Source organism: Anas platyrhynchos, chromosome Z (genome assembly GCF_047663525.1).
Source record: "Anas platyrhynchos isolate ZD024472 breed Pekin duck chromosome Z, IASCAAS_PekinDuck_T2T, whole genome shotgun sequence".
NCBI lineage: Eukaryota > Metazoa > Chordata > Aves > Anseriformes > Anatidae > Anas > Anas platyrhynchos.
The window spans coordinates 10,523,640-10,541,099 of record NC_092621.1 but is presented as its reverse complement, the minus strand read 5'-3'; the positions used below and the strand labels follow the sequence as shown (position 1 = coordinate 10,541,099).

Sequence of the window (17,460 nt, the reverse complement as noted above, 5' to 3'; positions counted from 1 at the left end):
TCTACCTCCTGGTCAAAGTCTCAAGACAGTCTGCACAGGTGTAGAAACCTCATATGCAGTACTCCAAAGAGCTGGTCATCCCTCTTATTTCCTTTTTCTTGGACATTTGTCATTTAACTTGGATGAAGGCTCACCGTAGCCACATGTAATTTTCTCATGTTTAAATGGATGTTGTATTTCTGTGCCCTCCTATACTATACCAACATGTCAACTTATTTACAGAAGAACACACATCCTTCTGCAAATAAAATGCTTCCAGATATCTGTAAGAACTGAACATCTGGAAACACTGTAAAAGTGTAGCAGAAAATGTTCCAGCCAGCTCAGCAAATTTATTTAAAGCATCAGTCCTCTGGCTGTGTATGAGTGCATTCTTATGCGAGGAAGCGAACATGGCACATGTTCACGTGGATGGATAGGATTCAAAATAAGCATTCCCATCAGCCTTCAGAAATATCCTGGCATATCTTGTAGAAAAGGTAATCAATATATTCTGTAGCGTGTTATCACCTTCGGAGAAGCAGTAACACATACTAGAAATACTTGACAGAGTTAAGCCAAGTGCAATCCAGTTTTGTCCAAGAGCTTACCAACAAAAGGAAACGAGGCTGTGAAGATCAGGTACATGCCGTCACTGTACATAGTGAAGGTGATAGCGAAGTAAACAGAGAGGCTGCCCCAGATGAAGAACTGGTTCACAACAGTCCAGTACGAGGTGTCCAAGCCAATCTGAAAAAGAGAGCAACGCAGAAGTTGTCAGTGCCTTAAATATTTAGCAGATTTATTTTGAACACCACCAGAGATCTTGTCCTTCACTTTGTACCACTGCCACCAAGAGTGGCATTCATTCAAGACTCAAGAAATACCAACCCACAGATCATAGGATGCTGGAAGAGCATTTCAGGCAAGAATTACTACATTTGCCCTCTTCTTGCCCTCTTCTCAAGGATTCATTCACGGCTAGTACTGGAGACAGGATACTCTCATCAGTGGAGCCATGCTTGTGTTCCCACCCCAAGCTGTGATCTTGGGTTGAAAGTTAGGAGAAATAGTATACAAGACCTAAGAGAGCAGAAACTGTTAGCTAGGGAAGTGTAATCAATTTGCTTTTGTTTTGAGAAATGTCACCCATCCTGTCAGTATCATGTGAAATTTGTAGCTCTCTACAAGTCTTAGCTATTTCTTCCAGCATGGGGTCTCACCATGATGAAGGCCCTATAAGTAACTGCCTGATAGCAGACAGACACTGCTATACTTCAAACCGATCCCATAAAACTGGAAGGAGTCCTTTTCTACTCCTAGCCTTAACTATTTTGTCTGCTGTGACATGAAGCTTCCCAAGGCGAGGACTGTCTTCCTGTGACCATGATCTTTCAGAACAGACAAATCTGCCGTTCTGTTGAACCAAGGAGAATAATCTGGTGTCAAGACTTATTTTTACAGAAATTCAAGATGCAGCAGTAAACACAGTGCTATCAGAATCAGTGTCTCTCCAGATGCTGCCTTCATAAAACAGTAACTGATTCCTAAAAACTTTACCAAGGATGCCTTACCTGTACAGACACCACAATCAACAAGCAGGTCTGGGCCATCAGAGCAAAGGACTGGTAGTCAGCAATGGCTTTCCCATCACTTCTCATTGTATTGTACATGGCCCCATAGGGGATAAAGAACAGAATGAGGGAACTGTAGATCCCTTGCAACATGCACTTGACAAACACTATTTTGTTAAAATAGAGGTTTTGCTGGCCAGGTACATATAGCTGAGGAAACAGCAAGCTCCAACGATCATCCACATCCTGAAAGCAGAGAAGAGATAATCAGATTTGCTGGCACCCACCCAACAGAGCACACAAGACCACTTAAGGCTGTCATGTCCTTGTGATGTGCATTTCCATGAGAAAAGGCCTTGCACACAATTCATTCAGTTGTGCTGACTAGCATGCTGCATCCCAAGGTCACCTGGACACATTTTCCATACTGAATTTCACCTTCCTTGTACTGAGAAATTTGACTAATGTAAGTGTTGCAAAAAAATGAAGGTATGTTTCACCTTAATCAGACTGCACGACCTATTCTCCTAAGAGTTTCCAGAAAGCTAAGGGATAGAAAATTCCTTTATTTCTGTATTTCTATTAAGGTTAAAATATGTAAATGAAATTACTGCAGGAAGACCTCCACTAGAAAAGCAGAACCTGGAACACCTGGCTGAGGAGATCTACAGAGTTCTGCATCATTTGCTATTCTGTGTGGTGATAAAAAAGGCACTTGTCTAGCTTCAGGAAAAGACCTGGTAAGATATGACTACCTCATGGGACTATTGCAATGCCAGCTTTTATTGTAGTCAACAGCCTAACCCAAAAATGTTACCATGCACTGAAACCCTCAGGCCAGATCAGGATAATATACAATCTCCTTCCTTATGTGTCCTTTTTTTGTGTGCTCTCAGGTCTCACTGGCAAGAAACTATGTGAGGGGCTATCACAATAACTACCCAAAAAGTCATCTGCTTTTGCTTCATGGAACCAGCTCAAAGAACCCAGAGACAAGCAGTGATTGAAACAGTACCTGATCAAAGAGGCTCATTCCTAGCACCGGGAGGGAGGTGTAAACCAAATTGTAAAGCGTAATGAACCACTCATCATAGACAGTCTAAAGAGAAAATACAGAGCATGGAGTTAGCAGAAGGCTTCTTTTTCCCTCTCTTCAAAAGAATACACAAATATAAAAGGAATATTTCTGCTCTGAGATCTTCAAAAGCTGCCTGGACATGGTCCTGGGCAACCTGCTGTAGATCATCCTTCTTGACTGAGGGATTGGACCAAATGCTTTGTTTTCTTACAAGCCACTGAAGCATGCAGGTGCTCTGGGGTTAAACTGATTACTTTAAATGTAATAATAAGTCAGACATGGGTCTTACACAGATCTGCACCAAACTGGTCAGGTTCTGAGTAATCTGCATCATTGTTTGATGTCTGTGGTCAGTTTGAACACATCCAAAAATCCCAGGAGGCACCTATGCTCTTTATAAGGCACCTAAACATCTTCAGGCATCTGTCCTTTACCAGCAGTACAATGTCTGCTTTATACTCTTACAATCTGAAGACATATCCGCGTGCCTTACAGTGACCTGGGGGGAAATGGCTTGGTTTATTTCCATTTAAAATATTTTCAGATACTTTGCTTGAAAATGTTAGACATAACCATAAAAAAACAGAAGCTGACCTACCTGTGCAGAGAAGCCAGAGAAGAATCCATACCAGAAATGCACTAACGTGAAAGCAAAATTCTTATAGAAGAAGTATTTGAGGAACTTGCACATGCGGATGTAGGACCAGCGGCCGTGGACTAAGAGCAGGCGCTGCAGGTAGCGGAACTGTGCGAATGAGAAGTCACTGGACAAGACTGCCTGCATCCCCTCCTGGCCACTGATACCAACCCCGATGTGGGCAGCTGCAACAAGAAGGTTATTGGCCATGTCAGTACAGTGTGGGTTTGGGCAATCCCACTACTTAAAAGAATTACCCTCATTGAGCCACTGTGTTAATTCCCTCCCAGCCTGCATTAAAAAAAAAATAATAATCATATATAAAGATATTCAGGAAAAAAAATAATTGGGGGTGGGGGGTACTAATTCTTTCAGCAGCATTATGATTTTAGCTGTGTTGATACATTTTCAATAAGTGGCTTGTATTATCTGAATGGAATGACACCACCCTCGGTGGCAATTCATACTTTCTTAATGTTTTCCAACAACACAAATCATTGCTGCTGTTAGAAATTAAAAGTATTTTTTCATATTGTTGTATGAACTGTATTCATATGCAAGCATATCCTTCCAACAACCTTAAAGCATCACTCCAGACAAGCAAAACCTTTAAGTTGTCAAACCCGTTATAGATTTCTCAGACACAGTGGAACAAGGCAGACTGCAGCCTTTTTACATTTCTTGGGCTTTATTAATTCAATCAAATAATTAGATAGAAGAGTCATGTCTCTTTTAGTAGCAACTTGGGTTTATTAAACATGGACATAAGTTTAATGTGACAGCTAATTATACAGCTTTAACTAATGAGGACAATCTTGATGGCTGAAGGTTGGTGAGATTCAGAGGTTTCCATGGAACAGTGAGTTGATAAAATCCCAAAGTCCCAACCCTCTTGTAGTGGTAGGGTTAGTTTCTAATTATCCTGTACATTTTAACTTGCTTTTCTTATCCTTTCTTCACTGTCTGCCTGACTTATCTCCCTTGAAGCTCCCTACTTAGCCTTTTCTTTCTTAATTAAATGGCTCCAGTTAATCAATTCTTGCAAATTAACACAAGGAAGATTAGCAATAGGCCCTTCTGAATAATCTTAATTTAATTATACATAGTTAGGGGATCTCTTTCATAAAATCAGTGAAGTAATGCAGCATCAAATGATGCTCAGACACGAAGGGGCCTAGGGGCCTGTGTTTTACAGCACAAGGGAGATAACTGACAAAGGGCCTCGCCACATGGAAACATTAAAAAAAATCCTGGATCATTATACAGGCTATTTACAAGTATGATGATTTCCTTTCTGCCTGGCAGTTAGGTCCCGTCTAAAACAAGCTTTTCTGTTCTTTGTATTACCATTGTGATGATGGCCATGCAGACATACGGGGAAGACTTGTTGTCCCCCAGTGGGCTTTTGTTTATTCTGAATGTAAAAACCAAGAAACCTGGGACATGACCACTTGATGCCATGACAGGATCATACAGAGGCCCCTCAGAGATGCACTGCTGATGCCAAGCCAGTTAGCAAACACGACATCGAGTCAGCTTTCTGGGGCATGCCGTCTGCCAGACATTACTCACTTTTGATCATGCTGACGTCGTTGGCACCATCTCCGATGGCCAGGGTCACCGCTTTCTTGTACTTCTTCACCAGCTCCACCACCTGGGCCTTCTGCAGCGGAGTGACCCGGCAGCAGATCACCACTTTGCACATGCAGGCAGTTCGCACCAGTTCCAGCTCCAGGTTCTCTTCCAGCGCGTAGGCCTGGGAAGAAAGGACAAAGACAGTGCCTAGCAGTTTGTCACACACTGGCAGCAGCCTGTGGCCACCCAAAGAGGATGCAGTGGGAGGAAAATAAGAGCTGAGTTTGGTTTTGCCTTCAGCACAAGGAAGGTACGAGACGCCTGAAAGTTCTTCCAGGCCAGGCTGATGCAATATGTGTTTTTCTCATCAAAATGCCCATTGCACTTCACCGCTGTAAGTAACCTTGATACACCTATGAATTTGGGCCTTTGAACCATCACACAGGAGCACAACAGCCATTCTGGCTGAAGCAGCAGAAGAGGGGGCACTGCATTCACACAGCTGCTACTGGGCCCAAGATAGCCCTGCCCATCTCCAGGCCTTTGCTCATCCTTCTTGGTTTATTTTTTAAGCTCTGCCTGCCAAATCTGTGGTATAAATAGAACAGATTTCAATTTGGGACTACTTAAAGGAAAGAAAAATGCACATAGAACAGCTTTAGCTCAGGTAAGCATAAGAAAGCAAAACACAAAACCAGAGCAAATGCAACTTTGCTCTGAGTGCTGACCTTTAAATCACTCAGCCACGTTATTTGTATTCAGGAAACATACAGCTAATTGGATGTCTGGTCACCTCTCCAGCTCTGCGTGAGAAGGAGCAGTCTTATTTTTTTGTAGTTCTTTCAAATTTTGTGTTTTGGCTCCATTCTTTGTTTATGTCTCTTCTCAGTAGACATTCATGGAAGGAATCTACACAACTTTCTCTTCCTCAGAGCCATCACAGCAGGCTCACTGCCCTTTCAGTGTAAGGCAGACCATCCTTTGGCCTGATGTCTTTTTTTCTTAAAGCCAAGAGCTGTGAGTCACCAGTGCCTCTGCTTCCCTCCCATTAGTGGTGGGCAGGGAACAAGAGACCTTTCTTAGCTTGGTTTTAGGGCACATGCCAGTCACTGCAGCTAGGGACACAGCATCCTGACTGCACGGCACTAGCAAAACATCACCACATAGAAACTATATTAATCACCATACAGAAACTATATCACCATGTAGAAACTATATTAATGGTATAGCACGCAGATCAACTAGCTGTATGAAGATGCCATTGCAGATGCTGCTGTGCTCTGCTCTTTCCCTCTGCTTCAGCAAGACCACATGTACACAGTTCCAGTATTCTCTAGGCTCAGAAACATAATGCTCTCAGTTTTCCCCCATGTTTTCCAGATCATACATGATCTTAGTTTTCTTTGTACTCTCTCTAGTTGGCCTATATTTTTCTCAAAATAAAGGGCCTGAGTAACTTGAATTATTTCAGCTAAGATTTTACTGATGCCAAATGGAGCAGGAGGATTTCTTCACATGTTTTACAAGTCTTAGGATCATACATACATACATTTCTATATGTTCAGTTGGTTATGTGAAAGAGGAGGATGATGCATTTGTTCTCTCTGGAACTACATTTTCCATTTTTTCAACATATTTCTCCAATATTTCATAATTGTTTTCAAATCTAATTTTGAACTCTTTCTCTACCCTGCAGTTCCTCCCAGCCTGGTGTTATCTGCAGATTTAAGAAGCTTGCTCTCTTTGTAGGCAGTTAATTAAAACACTAAATATTGAATAGATGTGAGATTGCCCCCTGTAGACACCACTTAGCTGTTGTTTCAGATCTACAGTAGACCCTTATGAGCCATACTGCCAAACAGTCTTGCATTTGTCACATAAAAATTTCATCTAGGCCATATTACTTCAGTTTGCTTGGAACAACATCATGGGAGAGAGCATCAAACAATTTATTAGTCAAATTATATGATATACACTCTATCTGTTATCAGATATATTTAGTAGAATACGTTCTTGGCATACTCAAAATCCATGTTTGATGTTATCTTCTTGGGGCATTCACAGAGTGTCTGATTATTCTTCCAGTATATTTCTGTAAAGGATAATCTTTATTGCTCCTGTTCACTGAACATCAGGACCAGCTTTTCCCTTTTCCAGTCTTCTGAAACCTTGCCCATCATCTTTGATGTCTCAGATAACAACTAGAGCTAATCTTCAATCGGAGTGGGGGTAGGAGGGAGGGAGGAGCAGCCCTCTGTGGCTAAATTTTTAAAGCATTTTCAGACTTCCAACATATTCTAACCTATTAAGTTCCTAAGAAAATTGAGTCCCATCATGACTCTGAGCATTCCTTACCAGGCTGTGACCGTTGATGACCAGACCATACACCCCATTTGCTTGCTCATCAGGTAGGATCTTTGTTTTTTTGGAAGATTTTTCAAACTGAATGTTGATTTCATCACTGTCTAGAAAGGACTCTGGCTTCATCTTTTTCCTTGCATTCCTAAAAAAGTAAAAATATCCAGATAATAATTAAATTCTTGCAAAGATGTATGCTTTACTAATCAACTTTATGAAAATAGAAATTTTATGCTTCCCTTTGTTAACTTAGTTCAATTTTCCCTGTATCCCTACCACAACATGAATGGTTTAGCTGCAGCTGTTTGTGCATATCAGCCACGTGCTTCTGAAACTCTAACAAGTGTTTGCTAAACTTGTGCTGCTACAGGTCAAAAAACTCATCAGAATGTCACAAAGGACAGTACCCCAAAGGGATCCCAATTTTCCATGCATGTTGTCTGACAACCACCTACTTCAACTGAAAAGGATGGAAAAACTTCCCAATTTTCCACCTATATCTAAGAACTTGTGTCTTCTGAGGACGCTGTGGAGGAAATTAGGTTTCCAGATAATGCTAGAAAAGGAACATATCCAAGCAAAAAATTGTAATGTGGATGAACAGTAGAGAAATACAATAGATCAAGTCTGGCTTTGTGGCTCCAGATCATTTATCCAGTGCCAATTGATGTTGCTTGCACTGAGACTGCTGTCTCATTCGTTTATATAGATTTGGCCTCTTAGTGCAAGAAGTTTCAGAGTTAATCCACACAGGAGATTTCTACACTATGTCTAGCTGCTAGGTCTTCCAGGAAATCGGCTAGCCCTTATCTAGAGTCCCTGAAATGAGATACATCAGGTAAACATACAGAAAAAAAATAAAAAAATAAAAAATAAAAAATAAAAAATAAAATAAAAAAGAAGAATAACAACATACTGCCCCATTCCACTGTAAGTGCAGAGTAATGAAGCTGTATATTTCAGCCATTTACCTGAGTTCACTAAGTACATCATCAGACGTGCTGCCTTCAACAACGAAAACATCTGCCATGTCATCATTCAGCAAGTTGCAGGAGTAACCAATATTCATTGCTGTCTCTGAGAAAGATAAACCAAGAAGATGACACATCTTAGTACCCCAAACCCACCAACAGTCTCTGCGGACTTTTTACACCCGTGACAAAAGCTCACATTCTCACTCAAAACACCTTGCAGCCTTTCAGAGCCAGCAGTTTAATACAGCTAGATGAGTCACCCTGATGGACGTAGCAGCAAATCTCTCCTAATCAGGCTTCATAAGGCAATGGAAAAAAATAATTCTACTAAAATAAAAAAGTTCAAAAGACCCTTCATTCTGCATACTTAGAGTTACCAAGATGTTTCATGTAGATTCAAAAAAAAAATAAATTCAGGATACTTAGCTTTCCTTCCCCTTCTCCCTCCAAAAAAAGCCTCAAATCACAGCTCTGAAGAGTATCAAGACATTTCATTTAGAATATTCTAGTGGGGTGGGTGTGGGGGGAAGGAAGTATTTAGGTATTTTATAAGCAAAACTATTTCATTCTTAACATGAAATAGAGACACTTCATTTTTTTCAAAAGTTCTGCTTGTTTTTTTGCGTGAAATAATTTACAATTACTTTTGGTCCCCTGGAAACACCATTGTTCGAGGAAGCTTGCTATTTCTGAGAGAAAAAAAAAAAATCACTGGATTCTATTCACAGTTCTTTCCAACTTAATGCCTTTTCCAGAAGCTTATGTTTTCTCCATTTCCATTCTGGAATATAATTCCAGGACTACATTGAAACAGAACTAAGATCAACGTTAGCATCAAAGTTCCTTGAAACTGGGACCAAATTTTTTTCATGACTTCTTCACCAGGACAGTCAACCGTACTAAAGTGACATCTTTTTACAGCATAAGACAGAGGCTACAGGATCCTCATTGTCACCTCTCCAATGGCAAAGGATGCTATTGTCATACTGTTTCCAGCCTCAGGACAGGAATTAGGAACAGGCACTAGCTACAGTTACCTGGTCTAATTCCAGTTCACTGGAGCTTGTCTAGCTGGCAATGAAGCAAAGCCCTGTAAATTTATCATCTGTGCAGTTTTTCAAAGGAGAGACAATGACAACACAGGTCCTAGCAGAATCATCCCACCAGTGAAAGAGAAGGGAAACATCCAGAGCTGTAGCCCCTTTACCTTGCTTGTCTCCAGTGAGAACCCATATCTTAATGTGGGCTTTGGCAAGAGTCTCGATTGTCTGCGGGACCCCATCTTGTAATTTGTCCTCAATTGCTGTGGCACCTAGCAGCTTAACAGAAAAAAACACAGGGAGCTGGTGAGTATTCCCATTGTGAGTAAGGGAGAAAGCATTAGACCTCTATGTGGTTACTCAAGCAAGCACAAATGAAATCCAGGTATAAGGTTGCATTGACTTTCATTATCCCTCAGGAAATGTACCGGATGGAGTAGAGCCCTGATCCTACAAATGTTTTATTTTGTAATCCCCCAGACTCAGCTGGATCATGAACACGCCTGAAATTAATTGCCACGTTTGCACCCCTACAGGTCCATGTTCTTCCACGTCGCCTTCACAGCAGATAGAGATTTAACACAGGGATGAAGACAGATGGGGATTCCTGTCTCCAAACTGCTGTTGGGAGACTAAATTCAAGGGCTGGCTTTAAGAACAAGATCTATTTTGGTTTCCTGGAATGTTTATCATCCTCAGCTATGAGTGTTATTAATACATACAACAACACCACGTAAACTTTCCATAGGCTTTTGAAAACTATACAATCCATGTTTTGCAGCAGGAGTCCCTTGTCCAGCTACTGAGAGCTTAAGTGCTTGTAAGCATACTAGGCCACCTCCTGGAGGACCTGCTCATTCCTGGCAGCCTGATTCTGCCTTGGAAGCCCAGAGATGAACACTGATGTCAAATGCACCCAGGAACACGGACTAAGAGCGTGCATTCCCACATCCATTTTCCTTAATTTTTAGGTTGATCAATGATAAATAGTATGTTTACTACTATTCCCTGAATATAACCATGATCCACCTCTATTCCTCCTTGCTGTCCTTATATCCTTACTCACCCTAAGGACCCCAGAATGGGTCTGCTATGCACAGGGACTTCTGCTCTTGACATCAACCAGACTGTGATACCTGGCAGCCTTCTATGCCTACACAAGACTCCTGTGCTGACTCTGGCCCTTGTATCCATTCACTCTCACAAGCCAGGGACTCCTACACCCACTCTCTGTCCTTCCCTGCAGCACCTTCTGGAAGTAAAATAATTTCCACACTGGGTGCAGAGAAGGGTCTGGTGTAAACTGTTTCCTTCCTAACCATGTTTCTTCCTCCTGTGAGCCACTGACCTCGTCTCTACTCAGGCCATGAGCTTCATAACCCTTACGTGCAAAACAACTGTCTCCTTGACTTCTTGAACCTCCATGTCATTCCTGCTTTGGACATGACCCACACAGCATTTGCAAGATGTAATCTGCAGAGCTGCAGGATTAGCATTTCCCATTGCTGAGACTGGGAGAGCAGCAGGCTCTGCCCTATGGACTATGCAACTTCCAGAGGTCAGCTGCTTCTTCTAGGCTCACATGTGCTTCTTCCCAGGCCCTGCTGGCATCCTGAGCACACAGCTTATGAAGGAGCAACAGTGCAGCTCCCCAGCTTTCCAAGATCTCAGGAAAGAGTTGCTGTGAGTGCAAAAGCTGAATTGCTTCCTCTCAGATCCCACACATCCTTTTCATTCATTATTCATGGCTGTAAAGCACAGGCAAACCGCAGGGCTGTAACAACACTCAAGGAGAAAAGAATGACTTGCAGATCACAAGTTTAGTCCTATTTCAGAGTGACACAAACATCTTCGTGGACATCATCCCCCCATCCTGCCCAGGGCTGCAAGAACAAAGGCAACACCCTCTGAAATGAAGGGGGACCTGGGGATTATTCACTGCCTGCCATTTCACAGAGAGGAAAATAAATAGATCAGCCACTTGCACATACAAAGGATGGCTATGAAATATTTGTGTCCCTGTCATCTCCCTTAAGCTCTGCTATGTCACTTCATCATGAGAAAGCTACTCTGACACCCACGTGAGTTAAAATAACACCATTCCCAGGCACTGGTGGCTGACACCCCAGTTACTGGCTCCTCACGGGGGTGCCAGCAAAAGCCCAGCATTGCCATATTTCAAACCACTCCCGTCACACAACCCACCGAGCTGTTTGCAGCGCAGTGTTTACTGGAGTCACACTGAGCTGTTTGTTCACAAATCACTATCTCGGCTGCCTCCCTCAGAGCTTGGCCCAGATTCTGTGAAATACCAACCATTAGATCTTTTTCGATCTCTTCATATATCTCAGACAATTTGTCTTCCCGTCCTTCCAAGGCAGTGCTTGCTTCGTGGTGACGCTTGATCCAGTCCTGAAAGTATTCTTCATCCAAGTTTTTATAGGCCACGACGAGTGTCCTCAAACCTTCCCCAGCAAACTCCTGCGAGACAGTGGTGAGGCAGAATAAGTCAAAGGAGAACAGACTCCTTGCTCTGGTTTACAAAAGACTCTCTGAAAGCAAACATCTATTTGTGAAAACTTGTTACCTAATGTCTGCAGAGGAAAGGTGAAAAAAAACACACCTTAGACCACAAACCTCAGGGCGCTTTTTAAAAACTAGTTCCAGGTCACTTTTACATCCTTACAAAGAACAAATTTAAAAGGCCTCTCTTATATTCTTGGTCTAAAACTTTACATCAATCAGGCAGTTGTTTGCCAGGTTCACATTTCTCAACATGAGGTTCAGAATAGTAAGACCTAAATAAAACACGCTGAACTCTGCCTTGAGTTTCAGAGCTGCACTCAACTTGCTGAGGGGCTGACCTAAATATTCAGGATGAGCACAATCACTCATTACATCTCTCCAAGTCCTTGTAAGTGTGCTTTCTGTAGATGTACAACTGACAGTACATTTCTCAGTGTTTGACAGTACAATTCTGTGTTTGGTGGAATAACTGAGACCCCTCTCTGCACACTGAGGCTTCCCTCCATAACAGGACATCCACTTTCTTTCTGTTTTGGGATTCCAAAAGAGCAGATCTGAAGTAAAGGTGCATCAAGGACAGGCCACATCCACAGCTCATCTCCCCAGGCTCTGACCTCTCCTTCACACACAATGTTCTCTGGCTCCCCCAGGCAGTGAGCAGGGATGTTTGTGCTATTGCTCAACCTCCCTGGCAAATCTTTCTGTTATCTTGTGCTCTGCTCCGTACCAGCAGGAGCTGGCATCAACAGAGGGAGTAGATGTTGGCCAGGACATCCACCTCTCACTGCATTTTACTCTACACCGCCAATATAAAAAGCCACGAGGTTTGACTGCTGCATTTTACATGCTGCCCGGGCAACAAGCCCATATATGATCTGGAAAAAGGGAAGGGAAGGGAGACTCTCATAGAATCACAGATTGGGTTGGGTTGGAAAGGGTCTTAGAGACCATCCAGTTCCAGCCCTCTGCCATGGGCAGGGACACCTCCTACCAGGTGAGGTTGTTCAAAGTCCCATCCAACCTGGCCTTGAACACTTCCAGGGATGGGGATTCCACAACTATGCCCCAGACCTGCTCAGTCTCTTCTGACTGAGGCCTCTCAGACCACAATCACTGCAGATTTGGATTGTATTCACCTGAATTATTCCAATCAAGGCATGCCTGCGTATGCTGAGTACCTGCATTGTACAATAACAGCAGAATTGGATGGGATTTAGCTGCCAGAACACAGATATATAGTGCTATTTTGGGTGTTTCCCCTGGTCTGCTTGGCTTCCACTTCCTAACCTATAGTAATGCAGCTCTTCTGAATGTCCTGCATTGTATTTGACATCCACATCCAGATGTTCTGGGTAACCTAGGGCAGTTCAAACGGTACTGGTGAAAGCTGATTTGATACCTAAAGCTTTAGAAATTAATTTCCCTCTTAATCCCCCATGAAATATACATACACATACACATACATATACACATACACATACATTTGGTGTTTGGGCGCTGCTTCTAAAATCTGTATTCTGTCTCAAGAAATTACATTTCTGTACCTGGAGAAAAGGCAACCATCAAATGCAGATTTGCAGTGCAGAAGAAAACACTTACATTCAGATGTTCAGTGGTCTCCTCCTTGAGAGAATCACAGGATGGATGAAGCAGTTCATAAAGAATGGTGTCAGCCCCCTTGCAGTATAAAGTCAAGTCCCCTTCTGGACTCCGCACTAGAAGGAAGAAGAAACAAATTCTACAGATACCAGACTGAAGCACTCAAGATTCATAGCACTTGCATCTAAACAAAGGTTTTCAGTCATATCCAAACTCTACCAAGTGATGGCAAACTCCCAGGAATCAAGACGAGCTTTGCTTAGAACAGAAGATAATGCAACTACCGTCAGCCTTAGTGGTAGCAGCACAGGCAACTACACCCTGATTGCACTGGTCTGAGCAGATGCTCTGTTGGACTCTGGTTCCTACAAGCAGATCTTCAGGTGGGACATCTGCATTCAAAAGTCAAGAACAACTTGTTCTTGGGGTACTGGTCCTGCTGCCAGTAAAGGCGCTTAAAAGCCTGAAAAGCCATGAAGAAGGGAGCAAAAGGAACATACCGATAACTGACATTCGCTTGCGGACATTGTTGAAGTCGAGAATAGCCAGCAGTTTGTAGATTTTCGTTTCTCCCATTTCCACAACAGTGATGGTCTCTGGTGTGCGAGCCCGGAACACAAATCCGAAGTTTCTGGCAGCAGTGACAAGGGCTCCCTCATCAGGAGACTGGGCCTGATACACCAAGTTACCTGACACGCAAGAAAAAAAAAAGGCTTCTACTTTGTTTCTGATATTAATAAATATAAAATAAAAGTTTTTTTTGTTTTGTTTTGTTTTTGTTTTGTAGCAGTTATCTATGTATGGAATAGAAAAGGAGCTGGGCAAGCTGTCTGCCACCACAGGAAAGCTGTGGCACCTGCAGTTTCTGCACGTGAGGTGTGGTGGTGGCAGTAATGACATCTCCATCACAGAAACACACAGGGATTAGAGGCTCTGGTCCTTTCTGCTCCCATGTGGCAACTCCAAAAACACTAATTTATGTGTTGCCATGCAACAGAAAATCACCGGGGAGCCAAAAGGACCGGTAACAGCTTCTGTGAAGAGCAGACACACCGTGGTGGTGCAAGGTGAACAGAACCACTCAGTCTGGTACCTTTAACAGTCCTCACCTTCTTTCTTCTCTTCTGGCATCACTGTGTGACAAAGTGAGAGCAGGCGGAAGAACCTGTGGGTTGGGACGTCACTCAGCTTCACAGCTTCGACCAGGCTGTGGTCATAGAAGGCAAACTTTGGGTCGGCTAACGGGTTGTAGGAGAAATCAACCTTCTCCGTGTTCTGCAAAAACATGGCTTTGTGTTATTTCTAGAGCTCTCTGATGGCTGCCCACTGATGCCTGCCCATGACAGCGCCCCTCTCTTCCTTACATTTACAGAGGTCCCTCTCCTGCAGGGCTGTTCATGACAGACTGATCAATCTGAGTAAGTGGGAAGCCTCAAAAGCTACTGAGTTGAAGCAAAGGGCAGGCACCTGAGATGCCTTTCAGAGCAGCACTCAGGCTGATAGTCTTGATTACCCAAAAAGATGCCTCGCTCTACCAAAGCATATTTTCCTACAGGATCCCTGCTAAAGAAATGCCTGCCTTCAAAACACGGCTGCTTTGAGACATCATCCTCCTGATTTCAATGCTTGTCCAGGATAGCTGTGTGGGGAGGCCGAATTCTAAAGGCTGTGTTCCCCACCCTATTCTCCCAAAGCAAGAAAAAGCCCTGATATGGAAAAAGATGACAGACAAGTGATGTAAAGGTTCAGCTCCACAGGCACCGCCCTTATTGTCCGAAAACAAGGAGTCCCAAGCAGAGGGGAACAGTGGAGAAACAGCCAGAAGCTCAAAGCATGAAATGTCACGGAGGAATGCACTGCAGAGCCTGCCCGGGATGATCCCAACTCCCGCCCCATCCCAGTGAGCTCAGAGTTTCCAGGATGGGAGTCATGCATCCTTCTGACCTGCTCCAGCTGACAGTCAGCACTTGCCACAAGAGCACAGCCCCCCCACCTACACTGATTTGCGCAAGAAGGCCTGGACACTCCAACCCCATGAATATGTGGGCAGCGTCCTTTTAACCTGCAAGACTCTGCTCTATCTTGTATCAGGGGCAGGAGGAGCTGCCTGGTGGTGAATTGGCAGGAGACCAGCATCTCTCCCCCAGCAAGCCAGCCCTTTGAAATTTTGCTGCTGGAGTGAGGGCAGCCTGGTGGGCCAGCGCTCAGTACAAGCAGCCAATTTCAGTGCGTAGTTTTAAAGTGCCTGGAAATGAATCACTGGAATGAGGAGTGGGATTTTCGTCATCATTTTGCCATTTGTTACTTGGATCACTGCTTGCAGTTTTCAGACATTTTAAGCAATGAAATCCAAGATGCGGGTTTGTGCCAACAAACAGGCTGGATAGAAATGGAGAAGCCACTCATTTTCACACTTTCCAGTGTCCAGACATAGGGGAATTTGACAGTGACCTTGTTATGCATATGAACTGAACTCACTGATTCCCAGCCAGAACTTTAATTCACTGCCAAGGATAATAAAATTCATCAGTGTCCAAGTTTCCAACCAATATCAATGGCCAAGTGTTCAGAGGAACTGTGCATGCAGTAGGATGTCATGTGAAGCTGAAGGAACAGTGGATACTCAGGCTGCCCACCCTGCAAATTCAAAGCAGCCTTACTGGAAGGGAATGCAACTCTGACGAGCCTCTGATGTCCACAAGAACACGATTTCATGCTGTCAGGATCAAGAGGAGCAGCATGAATGTGAGCTATGCCTGGATGGGATTTGTCCACTGGCACCTATGGAGGCAGGTTCACAGAAAGCAGAGATTCTGCTACCACTTGAGCACTTACCTCAGTTATTTCTATCCTTTGTCCAGACATGTCATACACATCACCTGCAAGCAAGAAAGACTGAGGTTATAGCCATAAGCCTCAGATAAGAGCTGTCTCCGAGCTTTTCTACCAAAAATAAACAAATAGATAGATTTAATAAATAAAATAAATAAAGTGTTTTGAAGCTAGTATCAAATTAAAAAGTTTCAGTAGCACAAACAGCTTGAAATGGGGACTGGGGACTGATGATTCATATAAATCAGATCCTACGTCAATCCATGATAAAATCCAAAGACTGACAGATGCTGAAAACAAAAAGCAGTTGCCGTAAAGATGTCTGGCATTTGAGTAAAGAATTGGCTTCTGCCCAGAAGGAACATAGTGCTAGGAGAGTGTTTTCAGGGTATGACTTCTCTTGTGCCTTTCTTTCAGAATGGGAGACAAAATCCGGCTCCAGGATTATATTGGGATTGTAACAGTTCCTGGACAACCAAAGAGAAGTTGTCAAAGCCCCTTCTTCCCATGCTTAGGTAGCAAGGCTGCTTGATAATCCCTGATATCCCTGAATTGATAATCTAGTCAGAGAAATGAATGACGTCTCATCCCCAGTGAATGGAGTTTCACTACTGAAGCTTGAACAAAAATTTCACTAGGAAGCTCTGGACTGTGTCCAGGCCGGCCAGATTCAATACTTAATTGAAATAAGATTGAAATACAGCAAAGTACATGAATGACCAATCCATACCTGTATCAGCAACCTCAACTGTGATGACTACAGCCAATTCTAATTACTAGTAGTCCCTCATAAAAGCCCTGAAGTTGTAGAAAGAAACTCAGAAGCAATCTTTCCTGAGAACTGCACATCGGTTGATCCCGCTGGGAACTGTAACCAAAAGGCTATTCGACACCTTCTCCTCAATATGGAGCCTAAGCCTCTACAGCCTCCTTCCTGGCAGCAGAACCAATTCATTCTTTCTTTTGGCATGGCTTTCAAAAATGCCACGAGCGTAAAATCCAAAGTATTCTGGAGAATTAGCTAAGCATTTAGAAAAAAATAGGCAGTAGACTGTCTGCATTCTTTCCACTTATTTCCCGTTCATTTCTTGAACACACATCCTATGTCTATGTTAACACTGGTGACATCCACTTCAGAAAAATAAACTACAGGATATATGAATAAACAGACTGAAATTTTAAAAACTGTTTAGCAGCACCAGCTCTGGTCAGCATAACAGTACTTTTACAGACGTTGTGCTGCCCAAATACAGACAAAGTAAGATTTATAGGAAGAAGTAACTCCTTT

The 17,460-nt window shown here is 43.1% G+C and overlaps 1 protein-coding gene across 3 annotated transcripts in view; it reads right to left on the bottom strand.

Moving 5' to 3' along the window:
• The window catches only part of LOC101800696 (phospholipid-transporting ATPase ID), a 78,152-nt gene that overhangs the window by 5,263 nt on the left and 55,429 nt on the right, over nucleotides 1–17,460 (bottom strand). For all 3 annotated transcript variants that reach the window (XM_005019425.6, XM_005019424.6, XM_005019423.4), the window contains exons 14-26: nucleotides 16,176–16,219; nucleotides 14,450–14,615; nucleotides 13,841–14,029; nucleotides 13,341–13,456; nucleotides 11,532–11,696; nucleotides 9,383–9,494; nucleotides 8,173–8,278; nucleotides 7,199–7,346; nucleotides 4,841–5,024; nucleotides 3,230–3,453; nucleotides 2,569–2,652; nucleotides 1,554–1,799; nucleotides 591–729 (exon numbers count right to left, since the gene is read on the bottom strand). In XM_005019425.6, coding sequence (XP_005019482.2) covers nucleotides 591–729; nucleotides 1,554–1,799; nucleotides 2,569–2,652; nucleotides 3,230–3,453; nucleotides 4,841–5,024; nucleotides 7,199–7,346; nucleotides 8,173–8,278; nucleotides 9,383–9,494; nucleotides 11,532–11,696; nucleotides 13,341–13,456; nucleotides 13,841–14,029; nucleotides 14,450–14,615; nucleotides 16,176–16,219 — 1,923 coding nt within the window. The remainder of the gene's footprint in view (nucleotides 1–590; nucleotides 730–1,553; nucleotides 1,800–2,568; nucleotides 2,653–3,229; nucleotides 3,454–4,840; nucleotides 5,025–7,198; nucleotides 7,347–8,172; nucleotides 8,279–9,382; nucleotides 9,495–11,531; nucleotides 11,697–13,340; nucleotides 13,457–13,840; nucleotides 14,030–14,449; nucleotides 14,616–16,175; nucleotides 16,220–17,460) is intronic.